Source organism: Culex quinquefasciatus, chromosome 2, assembly GCF_015732765.1.
Source record: "Culex quinquefasciatus strain JHB chromosome 2, VPISU_Cqui_1.0_pri_paternal, whole genome shotgun sequence".
Classification (NCBI taxonomy): Eukaryota; Metazoa; Arthropoda; class Insecta; order Diptera; family Culicidae; genus Culex; species Culex quinquefasciatus.
The window spans coordinates 67863944-67877747 of NC_051862.1; the positions used below are offsets into that span (position 1 = coordinate 67863944).

Sequence of the window (13804 nt, forward strand, 5' to 3'; positions counted from 1 at the left end):
ACTCAGGTGCTAGCTCAAGTTAGCAAACGAACCACCCTACTGTCGCAGTTGTAAGCTGATCAATTAGATTTTAAGTCCTGCTCCGTACAACCACCAAAAGTGTTGGCGTCTACTTTCGTTTCAGCAGTCTGAGTCTGAGTAATATGCACTCCCTTGACAACAGTCTGGTAGTCCGTCTAGTCTGGTCTAATCGAGAAAGTGATCTCTCCCGCGGGTAATGAAAACGTTTCGTGTGTTGACTTTATCTGATCAACGCGGTATCCTTTCGGTGTTGACCCCCCAATCTCGCTGGATCCCCAGAAGCAGGCAGCATGTATGATTTAGTAGACAGCAGACAGTCCTTCTCTATCGAGACGTGTATGTTGGCAATCTAAAATTAATGTTTTCTTTTGGTGGTTAGTGAGGAATGAGCATGCGAGTGTTTTGGACAAACCTTTAAAAAGTGCATCAGCGAAATCAGGTCACCTGTGGTGAACGAAGATTTCAGATATGGATTGGGTCATTATGTAAAGTGACAACCTTTTAAATATATATTTGTTTTCCAAAAGTTATTAACATTTTTCTGTTGCTGAGTGAAACAATTTTGTTTGTTGAACTAGTGACTTAGATTTGTAAAATAACATATAATTAAAATTTGAAGTTCAATTATTTGCAATTGATATTTAAAATTGCTTTCAGTATGTCGATGCCTCTGTACTAAGCTTGCTGGGATTCCAATCTAGTTAGCATAAGAGAGCACAGAGGCATCGATGTACTACTCACAATAAGGTAGCTAGCCCATACCATCATTCAAGTCCTTTGTTCCGAGCAGATTGACGTCTAATTTACAAAGTTCCTGCACAACCCCTTACAACCCAGGTGACACAAAGCGGATTGAGCAGGTGATTTACTGCCCAAGTCCTTCCCCATTTCTAGCTGTAACTTTCCGCTTCGTGACAAACAGTCATCATCATAAATCCTCAAACCTTCACTCCGAAGCCATTTTAATTACCTTTTCCTTTCCTTCCTAAAACAGGAGGAAGATTTTTCGGCTGATCACCTATTTCGCCGTGCAAAATCTCGTCTCACGATGCGTGTCACGTCGTAAATCTGGATTTAGCAATATTCTCAGCCAGAAAAGTCCCCCTCAGGCAGAGTTTGCTAATGACAAGTTTCCATTCATGAAAACGGCGATGACCGATTTTGTGGTACCTGCTTGAAAGCATCATTAGACGACAAAACCCACCTGACAGTTGGCTGTCTAAACATTTCGCACCCAGCAATCTCAACGTGGTATCATCACTCAGACTTAACCCTTTGCTGGCCGGTTTTTAAGCTTTTTTCGAGGTTTACTTAATTATATTGTGATTTACCTTTCATATTTAGTTTTTGAGTGTTATTTTTAAATATTATAAAATGTTTATTATCTTATATTGTTTTGTGTACTTTTTGAAATCATTGTAATTACAAAAGTTTATTGAATACTTACAAAGTGTAGTTAAATGAAAGTAAGTAATATACACAGTAAAAAAGGTTTTATTAAGAGAGGTTAAAAAATGTGATGGTTGAATATTACCTTTATTTCGATGTAATTTTACCTTAATATATGTGAAATATGGAAAATTACACACAAATAGATGCTAATTTACATTTTAAGGTGACACACGTATTCTGCCAACCAGTCATAATCATTTTCAAAATTAGCAATTTTTTTTTTGTGGTTTTGACTTGAAAGGGTTAAGGGAAGAGTGGTCGACGCAAGCGACAAATGCGAGATTTTGTTTGCGGGATTCTGCACAGAAACGCTTTGATCCAAAATCATTTTTTCGAGAGAAAAAAAAGCAAAAAAAAAACAAGTTTTTCAAATGTTGGTCTCAACTGCCAACTTGCTGGCTAGTAGTGGGGAGAAACCCAGTTCGTCTAACCCGAGGTGATTATCCACAACAAGACGACGACCAGTTCACAACCCGTGGATGAGTGTAGAAAAGTTGGTTTGCAGAACAAATATTTGGCTGGACAGATGTGCAAATTGAAGAATCGTGCAAATCATCTTTAAAAGAGCAATATAAAGTTTCTATATTGCGCTGAGAAGAGATGTTCTGCAAGTAATTAAACTCAGCACTAATGCAACACATAATTTATGACCAAATTTAAAATCGTTACGCAAATAAAACCACTTTTGGGAATATTATCTGATTGGTCACAGGTCGCAGAAAAAAAAATCTCCATTCACCACTTCAGATTCAGGTCGCCATCTGAACCATACCAACTAGCTATCAATGGGTCAAATTCTGTGGCCCGCGAATAGCTAGAAAGAGAGCGTTGAATTTCACAATATGTTTGTAGAGCTCGCAAAACTACATTCACTTTTTTTCAAAATCCTGAACCGTGGCGTTAGATTCCGGGTTGACATTTTACAATCAAACTTTGAATTGGGATCAATGCTTTGGGGATCTTTTTTTGTTTCTTCAGAAGCAGTGATATACATTTTTCGGAATATAAAGTTATTAAGATAGACTTTGACGATGGTCGTAAAAGTTCTATCTGGCTGTGGACACGATGGCTGGAGGCACATTTTACGGGTTGAGTGCGTGGGGTAACACCATTCAGGGGGAGATAACAGACAAGATATTCTAATTTGTTTTATCTTTTCGAATGGCTTCCAACAAAAGTGTAGTATTTTCAAAAAAGAAATGTCATTCAAAATTTTAGAAATCATAATTTGCTGCCCCCCTCCGTGTACGCACGAGAGCAAGCAGCAGTAAAGTGCTCTGTGCTCTACCGTTTTTTCGAAATTTTTCGCCGTAGTTGATTGTGATTACCCGCGAGTTTGCTTCTCCAGCATGCCGAAGGCCGGCCGTGGCCGTGGCAGTTCGAGTGCGGCCTCGAAAAACCCGCGAAGTTCGTCTACCGGCCGTGTGCAAAAAAGGTAAACAAACCAACGCCGTGTCGGCCGCCATCGCGCAGGGGGGAGCGTGAGCGCAGATGGAATCGACAAAAAGTATCTACATCCCGGATACGTTCCGAGATCACCAGTGCGAACCCGTTCCGGTACTTCCGGTGCCACCACCAGTGGCACATCAACATCCGCCAACATCCCCATCAGGAACGAGTTCCAGATGCTGAGCGACGATGAAAACAACAACAGCAACACCGACGGTAGCACTACCGACGACGACGACGACGACGGGCGTGCACGGAAAAAAGTGTCGACACCAAAAAAGAACAATTCTCCAAAGGAACGTAGACCACCTCCAATTTTTGTTTTGGACACGTTGGTGGACGATATTGACGAGTTGCTGGAAGGCCTCGGATATTGTCTTAAAATCGGTAAGTCGTCAGTGCAAGTCTACACTTTTGACGAAAAGAACTTCGACCTGGTTCTGGAGAAATTGAAGAGTAAAAACTTCAAGTTCTACACATTCGACCCCGTGCAGAAGACAGCCGTTAAGGTCGTCTTGCAGGGGTACCAAGACCGCCCGATCTCCGACCTCAAGAAGGACCTCTCGGGTGCTGGCATAACACCGCGTGACATAAAAGTCCTCTCGCGGAAGACCACAGTCACAGGTACACACACACTGTACCTGTTGTACTTCGACCGCGGCACCGTCAAGATTCAAGACCTGCGGCGAACTAAGGCGTTGGACGGGTTTTGGGTAAACTGGCGATTCTACTCAAAGAACCCGTAGGACGCAGCACAATGCCACCGTTGCCAGAAATTCGGCCACGGCTCGCGGAATTGCAACCTCCCGCCCCGCTGTGTGAAGTGCGGTGAATCACACCTCTCTGAGGCGTGTGCACTGCCGTGCAAGGCGGACTTGGGGGACAAGCCAGAGCAAACCAAGGCGCGCATCAAGTGCGCCAACTGTGGAGGTAACCATACCAGCAACTACCGTGGATGCAGCGCACGGAAAAACTACATCGAGGAGCAGGAGAAGAGGAAGAAGAAAGCAGCAGCGTCCCACCCTCCTCAGCGAAGCACGAGCGTAACCGTGCCGGCAGCTGGTCATCGTACGGTTCCAGCGGACAACTCAGCGTTCCCTCCTGGATGGGGGCGATCGTTCACCAGCGTGGTCGCTGCCGGTAGCGGCAATGCGGCCCAGCAAGAAGTTACCGGAGAAGATCTCTTTACCCTGCCAGAGTTCTTTGCTCTCGCAGGGGAGATGATTACGCGGTTTCGGACCTGCCGTAACAAAGCGGAGCAATTCCTGGCCCTTGGGGAGCTGATGATCAAGCACATCTATAAAGGATAAAAATCTGTGTTCTAGTTCTAAGCTTTCTCTATTTCTATCCCCTTTCCCTTGCAATCTCAGTAAGTTTTTTTTAAATTTTTCTTACTCTTGGTGACACCTTTATTTATAAGCAATAATTGTTCCAAAATGGATTATGATGTAACACACAGCTGAAAGGATCTCCAAAACTCTGTTATGTACCTCAAAAGCACTTATTGTATCTTGATTATTCACCAATAAAACCGAATTGAAATTGAAATTGAAAATAATTTGCTGCCATAACGAATTTCATGTAGAATTGTGTGTTTCATTTGGTTAAAATGGAGTGTGTCTTTTTTAAGATTAGAAATTCAATAAAATATCTCTGTGAATTTTCAAATCCTAATCAATTAACAAGCAGAGTTTATTTTTTTTGAACCGAAAACATGAATGTAATTTTCTGTATGATAGGTCATTGCAAATACTTTTAAAAATGTATGTGCCCCCCCCCTCCAAAATTAGTCTGAAAAATCAGGGGACAAAAAAAAATTTAAACACTCTAAACGTTCTGATACACGCTGACTTACTGCTTACTTGGGAGGGTGCAATTGTGGCGTTATCTGGGAACTTGGTTTCATCAAACGGTGCAGTGTTTTTTTTGTTTAAGTTTAGTTGAAATAAATAGCATCTAACATTTAGAATGGAACACTTTCTGCGCGGCAAGCAATTGCACTAACAATCTTAAAGCGAGCATTTTTGACAATTCATAACTCAAAAATTTGATAAACTTCAGTCGCTTCTTCATTTCTGTAAAGAAACTTTTTTTCAATTTAATGTAAAGATCAAACAAAATTACAATCTGAAAAGAATTTGTGCTTCGCGACCTGAGCACTGGCCCACCACACACTCCCACACCATAAAGCTCAACACTTAAGAGCAGTTCTCTAGGATTTCGGTCATTCGATTTTTTTTGTATTTTTTAATCCGACTAAAACTTTTTTGGTGCCTTCGGTATGCCCAAAGAAGCCATTTTGCATCATTAGTTTGTCCATATAATTTTCCATACAAATTTGGCAGCTGTCCATACAAAAATGATGTATGAAAATTCAAAAATCTGTATCTTTTGAAGGAATTTTTTGATCGATTTGGTGTCTTCGGCAAAGTTGTAGGTATGGATACGGACTACACTGGAAAAAATAATACACGGTAAAAAAAATTTGGTGATTTTTTTATTTAACTTTTAACACTAAAACTTGATTTGCAAAAAAACACTATTTTTAATTTTTTTTATTTTTTGATATGTTTTAGAGGACATAAAATGCCAACTTTTCAGAAATTTCCAGGTTGTGCAAAAAATCATTGACCGAATTATGAATTTTTAATCAATACTGATTTTTCAAAAATCGAAATTTTGGTCGCAAAAATTTTCAACTTCATTTTTCGATGTAAAATTGAATTTGCAATCAAAAAGTACTTCAGTGAAATTTTGATAAAGTGCACCGTTTTCAAGTTATAGCCATTTTTATGTATATTTTTTCAAAATAGTCGCAGTTTTTAATTTTTTAAAATTAGTGCACATGTTTGCCCACTTTTGAAAAAAATATTTTTGAAAAGCTGAGAAATTTCTCAATATTTTGCTTCATCGGACTTTGTTGATACGACCTTTAGTTGCTGAGATATTGCCATGCAAAGGTTTAAAAACAGGAAAATTGATGTTTTCTAAGTCTCACCCAAACAGCCCACCATTTTCTAATGTCGATATCTCAGCAACTAATGGTCCGATATTCAATGTTAAAATATGAAACATTTGTGAAATTTTCCGATCTTTTCGAAAACAATATTTTCAAAATTTTCAAATCAAGACTAACATTTCAAAAAGGCCAAACATTGAATATTACGCCCTTTTAAAATGTTAGTCTTGATTTGAAAATTTCGAAAATATTTTTTTTGAAAAGATCGAAAAATTTCACAAATGTTTCATATTTTAACATTGAATATCGGACCATTAGTTGCTGAGATATCGACATTAGAAAATGGTGGGCTGTTTGGGTGAGACTTAGAAAACATCAATTTTCCTGTTTTTAAACCTTTGCATTGCAATATCTCAGCAACTAAAGGTCGTATCAACAAAGTCCGATGAAGCAAAATATAGAGAATTTTCTCAGCTTTTCAAAAATATTTTTTTCAAAAGTAAACAAACATGTGCACTAATTTTAAAAAATGAAAAACTGCGACTATTTCGAAAAAAGATACATAAAAATGGCTATAACTTGAAAACGGTGCACTTTATCAAAATTTCACTAAAGTACTTTTTGATTGCAAATTCAATTTTACATCGAAAAATGAAGTTAAAAATTTTGCGACCAAAATTTCGATTTTTTGAAAAAATCAGTATTGATTCAAAAATTCATAACTCGGTCAATGATTTTTTGCACAACCTGGAAATTTCTGAAAAGTTGGCATTTTATGTTCTCTAAAACATATCAAAAATAAAAAAATAAAAATAGTGTTTTTTGCAAATCAAGTTTTAGTGTTAAAGTTAAATAAAAAATCACCAAATTTTTTACCGTGTATTATTTTTTCCAGTGTAGTCCGTATCCATACCTACAACTTTGCCGAAGACACCAAATCGATCAAAAATTCCTTCAAAAGATACAGATTTTTGAATTTTCATACATCATTTTTGTATGGACAGCTGCCAAATTTGTATGGAAAATTATATGGACAAACTAATGATGCAAAATGGCTTCTTTGGGCATACCGAAGGCACCAAAAAAGTTTCAGTCGGATTAAAAAATACAAATATTAAAATTGAAGAAAAAAGACCGATTTCGTAGAGAATTGCTCTTAACTAAAAGGGGAGCTTTCTGATGTGGACTCCTTACTTAAAAGAGTTCTAACACATTTTGAAGGCCGATTTTTCACCTTAATTTGCCCAGATCAATACGAAAAATTTTAATTTTGATTGCAAACCAAATTGGAAGATTTTCTTTTTTGAAAAACTAAATGAAATCGTTTACAGTCTGATAAGAGGTTTCTCTGTACATCTGAAAATTTTCCATTAGACTCTTAGAACTAAGACACGGAGCGTTTGGTACGGTATGTCCACGCATCCATCCTCCCCTGTAGATTTTGCGAATGGGGTAGGCCTAGACGGGTTCGGCGTGCTCGGAATGTACTACGAACGTTAATTTTGACTAGAGGTGGGCAAAATAAGAGTGAGCCGCTTAATGAGCCGGTCCACTGAAAAGAGCATACGAACCGTGGCTCACTAAAAAAGAACCGCGGTTCTTTTTTAATCTCCGGTTTTTTGAAAGAACCGTTTCAAGATGGCATGATTGATGTAATAAATATAATTAATTGAATTTCAAAAAAAAAAAAGAACGTTTCTGACCGATTCTTCGGCTCCTTTTTAAAAAAATCCCAAGTATTTTTCAGCGTTTTGGCTGTAGTGGCACAATTAAAGAAGAAACCCCCCAATGTTATTACATACAGTATGTAAAAAAAGTATTTACACCCCTTGGGCACTATGCACATTTTGTGATGAAACATGTAAAAAATTTAAAGTTTGACAGGAACCTAGTACTACGTTTTGTTCAGAAACTCATGCCAAACATTTTGCTATAAAAAGCTCATGAAAAGATGATTTCTATAAAAAGTTATATAACAAATACTATTACGAAAATAAAAAAGGTGCAAAAAAAGTTTGTACACCTTTCGAAAAATTTACATAAATAATGTTATTTGTTGACAAATCACCATAAATCCAGTCTCCCAACTCCAAATAGGCATCCTTGACTGATTAAAAAAATAATTTGGATTGAATATAAAGTTTACTAACTACTTAGTATAAAAGTTTATATAACTCTGGAAATTCTATATAAAACTTATCTAAACTTAATTTTGCAAACTTTTAATTGAACTAAATGTCAATATATTACCATATAATTGCTAAATGAACATTTTGGAGTGGGTATAACACCGTTTTGGGGGTATTTGTATCGATAGAATAGATTTTTCGTTGGAATTTCGTACCAACCCGGAATTACGTCGTCGGAAAATCCGCCGGCATCTGAACCAGTCCTCAATTCACAAGTCAACCTATGTTGCATCAGATAGGGCATAAAATTTCCGATCTTTTGATACCCATACATCCAGGTTTTCTATAAAACCCACGTTTTTAAATACCTAAGCAAAAACGTTGTTATGGTTTCGTTTGAGCAACCTGCCAAAAATGTATGGAATTTCGTAATTTTTGTTATCGTGGATCAAACTTACTTTTTGCCCAGGTATTTAAAAACGTAGGTTTTAAAGAAAACCTAGATGTATGGGTATCAAAAGATCGGAAATTTTATGCCCTTTCCACATAGGTTGACTTGTGAATCGTGGACCGGTTCGGATGCCGGCGGATTTTCCTACGACGTAATTCCGGGTTGGTACGAAATTCCAACGAAAAATCTATTCTATCGATACAAATACCCCCAAAACGGTGTTATACCCACTCCAAAATGTTTATTTCTGCAATTCTATGGTAATATATTGACATTTAGTTGAATTAAAAGTTTGCAAAATTAGGTTTAGATGAGTTTTATATAGAATTTCCAGAGTTATATAAACTTTTATACTAAGTAGTTAGTAAACTTTATATTCAATCCAAATTATTTTTTTAATCAGTCAAGGATGCCTATTTGGAGTTGGGAGACTGGATTTATGGTGATTTGTCAACAAATAACATTATTTATGTTAATTTTTCGAAAGGTGTACATACTTTTTTGCACCTTTTTTATTTTCGTAATAGTATTTGTTATATAACTTTTTATAGAAATCATCTTTTCATGAGCTTTTTGTAGCAAAATGTTTGGCATGAGTTTCTGAACAAAACGTAGTACTAGGTTCCTGTCAAACTTTATTTTTTTTACATGTTTCATCACAAAATGTGCATAGTGCCCAAGGGGTGTAAATACTTTTTTTACATACTGTATTGATCCTTGCACTGTAACTTGGATTTGGCCCGCACTTTTCTCTCGCACTTTTGACAACAAAATTTCCAAAAACTAGGCAACCAGCCAAGCAACCAGCAGTTGTTTATTTACATTTCCAGTCGCAGTTTCCACCAAACTGGACATTCGCCTTTTAAAATTGCGATTGACAGGTGAGCAACATCGGCTCGCTTTGATCAATTTATGAGAAAATGAAAATTTCCCAAGCCGGTTTGACAAGTCGCAATAGTGCGATCGATAGCAATAATTTAGTGCGAAGTCCAAGTTAGTGAGAATTGCGCAATATTTGAAAAGATAATTGATTTTCCAACATAGAAATGACATGCATAATGAAAAATATTATACCTGTGCTTCTCCTGAAATGAAAATGTAGCGTGACGGGACAACATCGTAAAACTGAAATTTTAAAAGGCACACCAAAAAAATCGACACAGTTTTGCCAGATTGATTTTTTTAAATTTTTGCTCTTCTACACATTATCACAAATTGAAAAACGAATCTTTTGCTCCTTGAACTGAAAGATTTGGTTGAGATTTGAGTTTTTGCCAGCCATTTCTTTTCGTGACGGGACAACGAAAGGAGCAGATTTATGAAAAACTCCTCTCCCATTCAATGACTTGCAGACCTTATTTGGTCAATATTTTTGGCATTTCAGATAAGAAAACGCATTTAAAGCACATTGCAATTATTAGATCATAATTAAAATGAAATTTTTCATATAAAAAATCACATTGAAAATTGAAAAAAGTGACATTTTGATGTAGCTTTGCTAAGAATCGGTCTTCTTAATCCACCATTAGGTGGTTGGTGCCTTCCTCACATTTACAAAGTAAACCGGCCTTTTGAGGATATGCAAAAATCACCCTTTTTGTAGATAGAAAAATCTTTTTCTTAGCATAACTTTTTAAATACTTTACTAAACAGAATACATTTTAATAGGGTCTTACGGGACCCCAAAACGAATCGAATAAGGCTGACCCGGCCAAAATCGGTTCTGCCAGTTCTGAGAAAATCGTGTGGAAAAAAAATCATGTCTACACACATCCCCAGTCCCCACAGACATTTGCTCAGAATTTGATTCTGAGCCGATAGGTATACGTGAAGGTATATCTAAAAGGTTTATTTAAGAAGTTCAATTTTCGAGTGATTTTATAGCCTTGCCTCAGTGAGGTGAGGAAGGCAAAAATAGTATTAAATTAGTTTTTGAGAATTGAATATGAAATGTCAAATTATTAAAAGCTTATAAATAAACGTGAATGATTTTCTAAACAAACTGAAGAAAACTTTTCATTGTACAACTGATTGTTCATTAAAATATTACCGAAATACAAATTTGAGCATTTTAAATTGCATAATTTGTAAAATATTACCAAAAATCTACTGAATAGTTTAGAGATTTCGGAGTAAAAATAAATATTTTTGTCCGATTAAACTTTAGCGTTTATAGACTTTATCGATTAAATCAGAATGTAGAAAAGAGGTCACAGAGTATTTTTTTCCAAATAAAATCTCAGCATTAGTTCAATTCTTGCAGAAATTAACGCAATTTTAAAATTAATAGCAATTTTTTTAGCACCCTAGATTTAAGTTTGGATGCCATCCAATTACTCGAACGTTTAAGTTCGAGTAGAAATCTTGACATAGAGACCACCAAGATCTATGGTTTTCAAGGGCATCTTCTCGTTTTCAGTTTTATTTTTTTATGCAAAAAAAAAAATATATATGCCTATAAGTCCAATGTGAAATAACTTAAAAAAATCACACGATTCTTAAAAAACCTTTTCATCTGCATTTTGAAAAAGAGCGAAAAAGCCGTTCAAAAGAGCGGCTCTTTTCAAAGAGCGAACGAAAATGAGCGGCTCCTAAAAAAGAGCGGTTTTGACCTCTAATTTTGACAAGAAAGAACTTGAGGCGTAATCTTACCACAAGTATTTCCAGGTTGCCTTCTTCAAACTGGCTGCGTTTATATTGACCCCTAGAACACAGCTTGTAGACAAAGAATCGGTAGTTTGCTCATGGCAGCATTTCCTATTCCGAGCGTTTTGAAATCAATCTCACGGTGATATCTTTCAATAATCTTGAAAAGCCACTTCAGTAAGGAAACACTGAACAACGCCGAATGCAAATCAACATTTATGAGGCAATATTTTCCCCTCTGACTTCGTATGCTTTCGCGCGCCCGCGTTACGATTATTATTATTATTTGTTGTTTCGAAAATTGCTCCCACCGAAAATGAACCAATTTTACGAGGCATTTAACGGCCATCTCGGTGGCATTGGGCGTTCGTTTCGTGGTGCGGGTGAAATCACACGGTTTTTTTTACGACTCAGAATTTGAAATTTGCCGCGGGCGCTAATTTTTTGGGGCTGAAATAGATGGATGTATACTGTCGTAAAAATGTTGGTTGGTGGCAAATTGATCCGTGTGACGTTCCGTCTGTCAACGTGGTTCCGCTTGTCATAAGGATCGGTTACAAATTGGTCAACTTTTGTTCACCGAAATCCGAATCGTTCTGGCCTACTGTAGAGAGGTGACCAATAAATAATCCAAATCTCACAGTAAAGCCGAACGACCTGCCCAATAAGGAAACCATATCGGCTGGATTCTCGCCGATCGTTGAACCTGTTCGATCGATCTGTTTCAGTTGCTGAATGTCAAAAGTGACGACCAGTCCGTTAGATAAGCGGGCTCTCCACACACGAGTGAGAGATAACAGGTGCCGAGATTTGAACATTCTACTTCTTGGTCGTGTCGACGCTGAAGTCGTAATTTATTCCGAAATGTTTTACGATCGCTGCAGCAAATTAATTTAGAACTGAGCTTAGGATACGTTTTGCCAACAGGATCTACGGCCACTATTTTATGGCTACTGTGAGCTGGTCATAGTCGAGCACTTTCGGTCACACCAGAATGGGTCGTTGTCGACGTTAAAGCGGAGCAGCTTGAAGAGGTTCTCGTTGTCCGACACCAGTCCGCGAACTTCGGCCTTCTTGACTAGGTTCGCGTACAGGCCAAAGTGCGTTTCACCGTGGGCCAACGCCCCGAAGATGCACGCCTGCACCATGCGGTCTTCCTTTTTGAGCACCTTGTAGACCTCGCGGGCTCGGTGAAAGGCCTGGCGGGCTTCGTCCAGGCGACCGTTCTCGAAGTGGATCTCCCCGATCAGGACCTGGTACTCGGCATAGCACTCGGTGTGGTGGTCCTTGGCGGACAGTTTGTCCACCAGGTTCAGCATGAAGTTGCACTCGGTGAGTTCGTTTAATCTGGAAAATAAAGCTAAAGTTGCATTATTTTTGCCGTTGCTAGAACACAACTGCGTAGCAGGGGGTTTCCCTCCACGAAAACTCTTAATCAAATTTTGATTTATTTACTCTCAAATTACCTCCGATACGCAGCGGCCATCCGGATGTGGGTTTTGCAAACCTTATCCTCCGCGTACGTACTCTTGGCGCGCTTGAAGGAGTTTTTGTAGCACTCCAGCGCGTCCCGGTATTCCCCCTGGTCCAGCAAAAAGTCCCCAAAGTTCAAGTACGAATCGCACGCGACATGTTCGAGATTGGCTGCAAGTGAACACATTTTGAGATTCTGCTGTGACGCTAATTGATTCAAAAAGACATCTCACATTCAATGGCTGCCTTGTGACTCAACCGGAGGTACAACTCGTAACGATCGGGATCAGTTTTCTTGAAGCGTTCGCACATCTTTGAGTAAACCAGATAAAGTTGATGCTGAATTTCGTTGATCATCAGCGGAGATCCAAAGTCCTGATCTTTCTCAAGCTTCCAAACCTGACCAGCGGACAGATCCCTTGCCAACTCCAGCTGTTCGATCGCTTCGTCCAGCTTCTTCTCCTCCACCAGGAACATCCCGTAGTGATATCTCATCAACGCCCCGATCTGCAGCTCGCACAGTCGGCAGTCCGCACAGCGATCCAAAACGATTAGGAAGAATTGCCGGGAAATCCAGCGTTTCTGGGAATCGTCCAGAAACGACCGTGCGATCATCAACAGTTGCTCCACCTCGGCCTCGTAGTTCTGGGCGATTTTATAGCTTTCTGCTTCGCGTAGCGCTTTGAACAGGAAATTGAGTAGATTTTTAGAATTCTTCAGTCGTCGATCCTCGATCGTTTGCTGGGAGGTTCGAGGCACGTGATCGTGCTCGAATTCGATCAGCTGGAGCATCAGGAAGGCTCCGTTGACGTGGCCAGACTCGTACAGCTCGCTGGCGAAGGCCTCGTACAGGGGGATTCGGGCACGGCGGACTTCGCGGAAGGTCAACAGAGGAACCTTCTTCCTTAAACGTAGCTTGATGGCCGGTAGTTGGCCAAGGATGGCCGTGGTAAGACCCGGACGAATTAGGCTAGAGGAACTCATTGTAGTGTTTGAAGGGTTGAAGATCAGAGAGTTCTATGATCTATCAATTTTTCTGTACAACAGTTTGTCACTGAACCGAGTCCTACTTAATTTCTAGCAACTCATAATTCAAACTGCAGAGTCAACCCGGGAGCATATATTTTCCAATCTGCGCCAAGTATTCATAGTTCATTTCCTATTCATAAAAACCCCTTTTGAGCGATCGTGATTTTGATTAATCGTTGCAGGACAAGACAAAAC

At 38.7% G+C, this 13804-nt stretch overlaps 1 protein-coding gene across 1 annotated transcript in view; it reads right to left on the minus strand.

Moving 5' to 3' along the window:
• Window positions 1-13564, minus strand: part of LOC6044353 — a 42236-nt gene extending 28672 nt beyond the window's left edge. The window contains exons 1-3 of the mRNA XM_038250411.1: window positions 12814-13564; window positions 12574-12751; window positions 12098-12454 (exon numbers count right to left, since the gene is read on the minus strand). Coding sequence (XP_038106339.1) covers window positions 12098-12454; window positions 12574-12751; window positions 12814-13564 — 1286 coding nt within the window. The remainder of the gene's footprint in view (window positions 1-12097; window positions 12455-12573; window positions 12752-12813) is intronic.
• Between the last annotated feature and the right edge of the window lie 240 nt (window positions 13565-13804).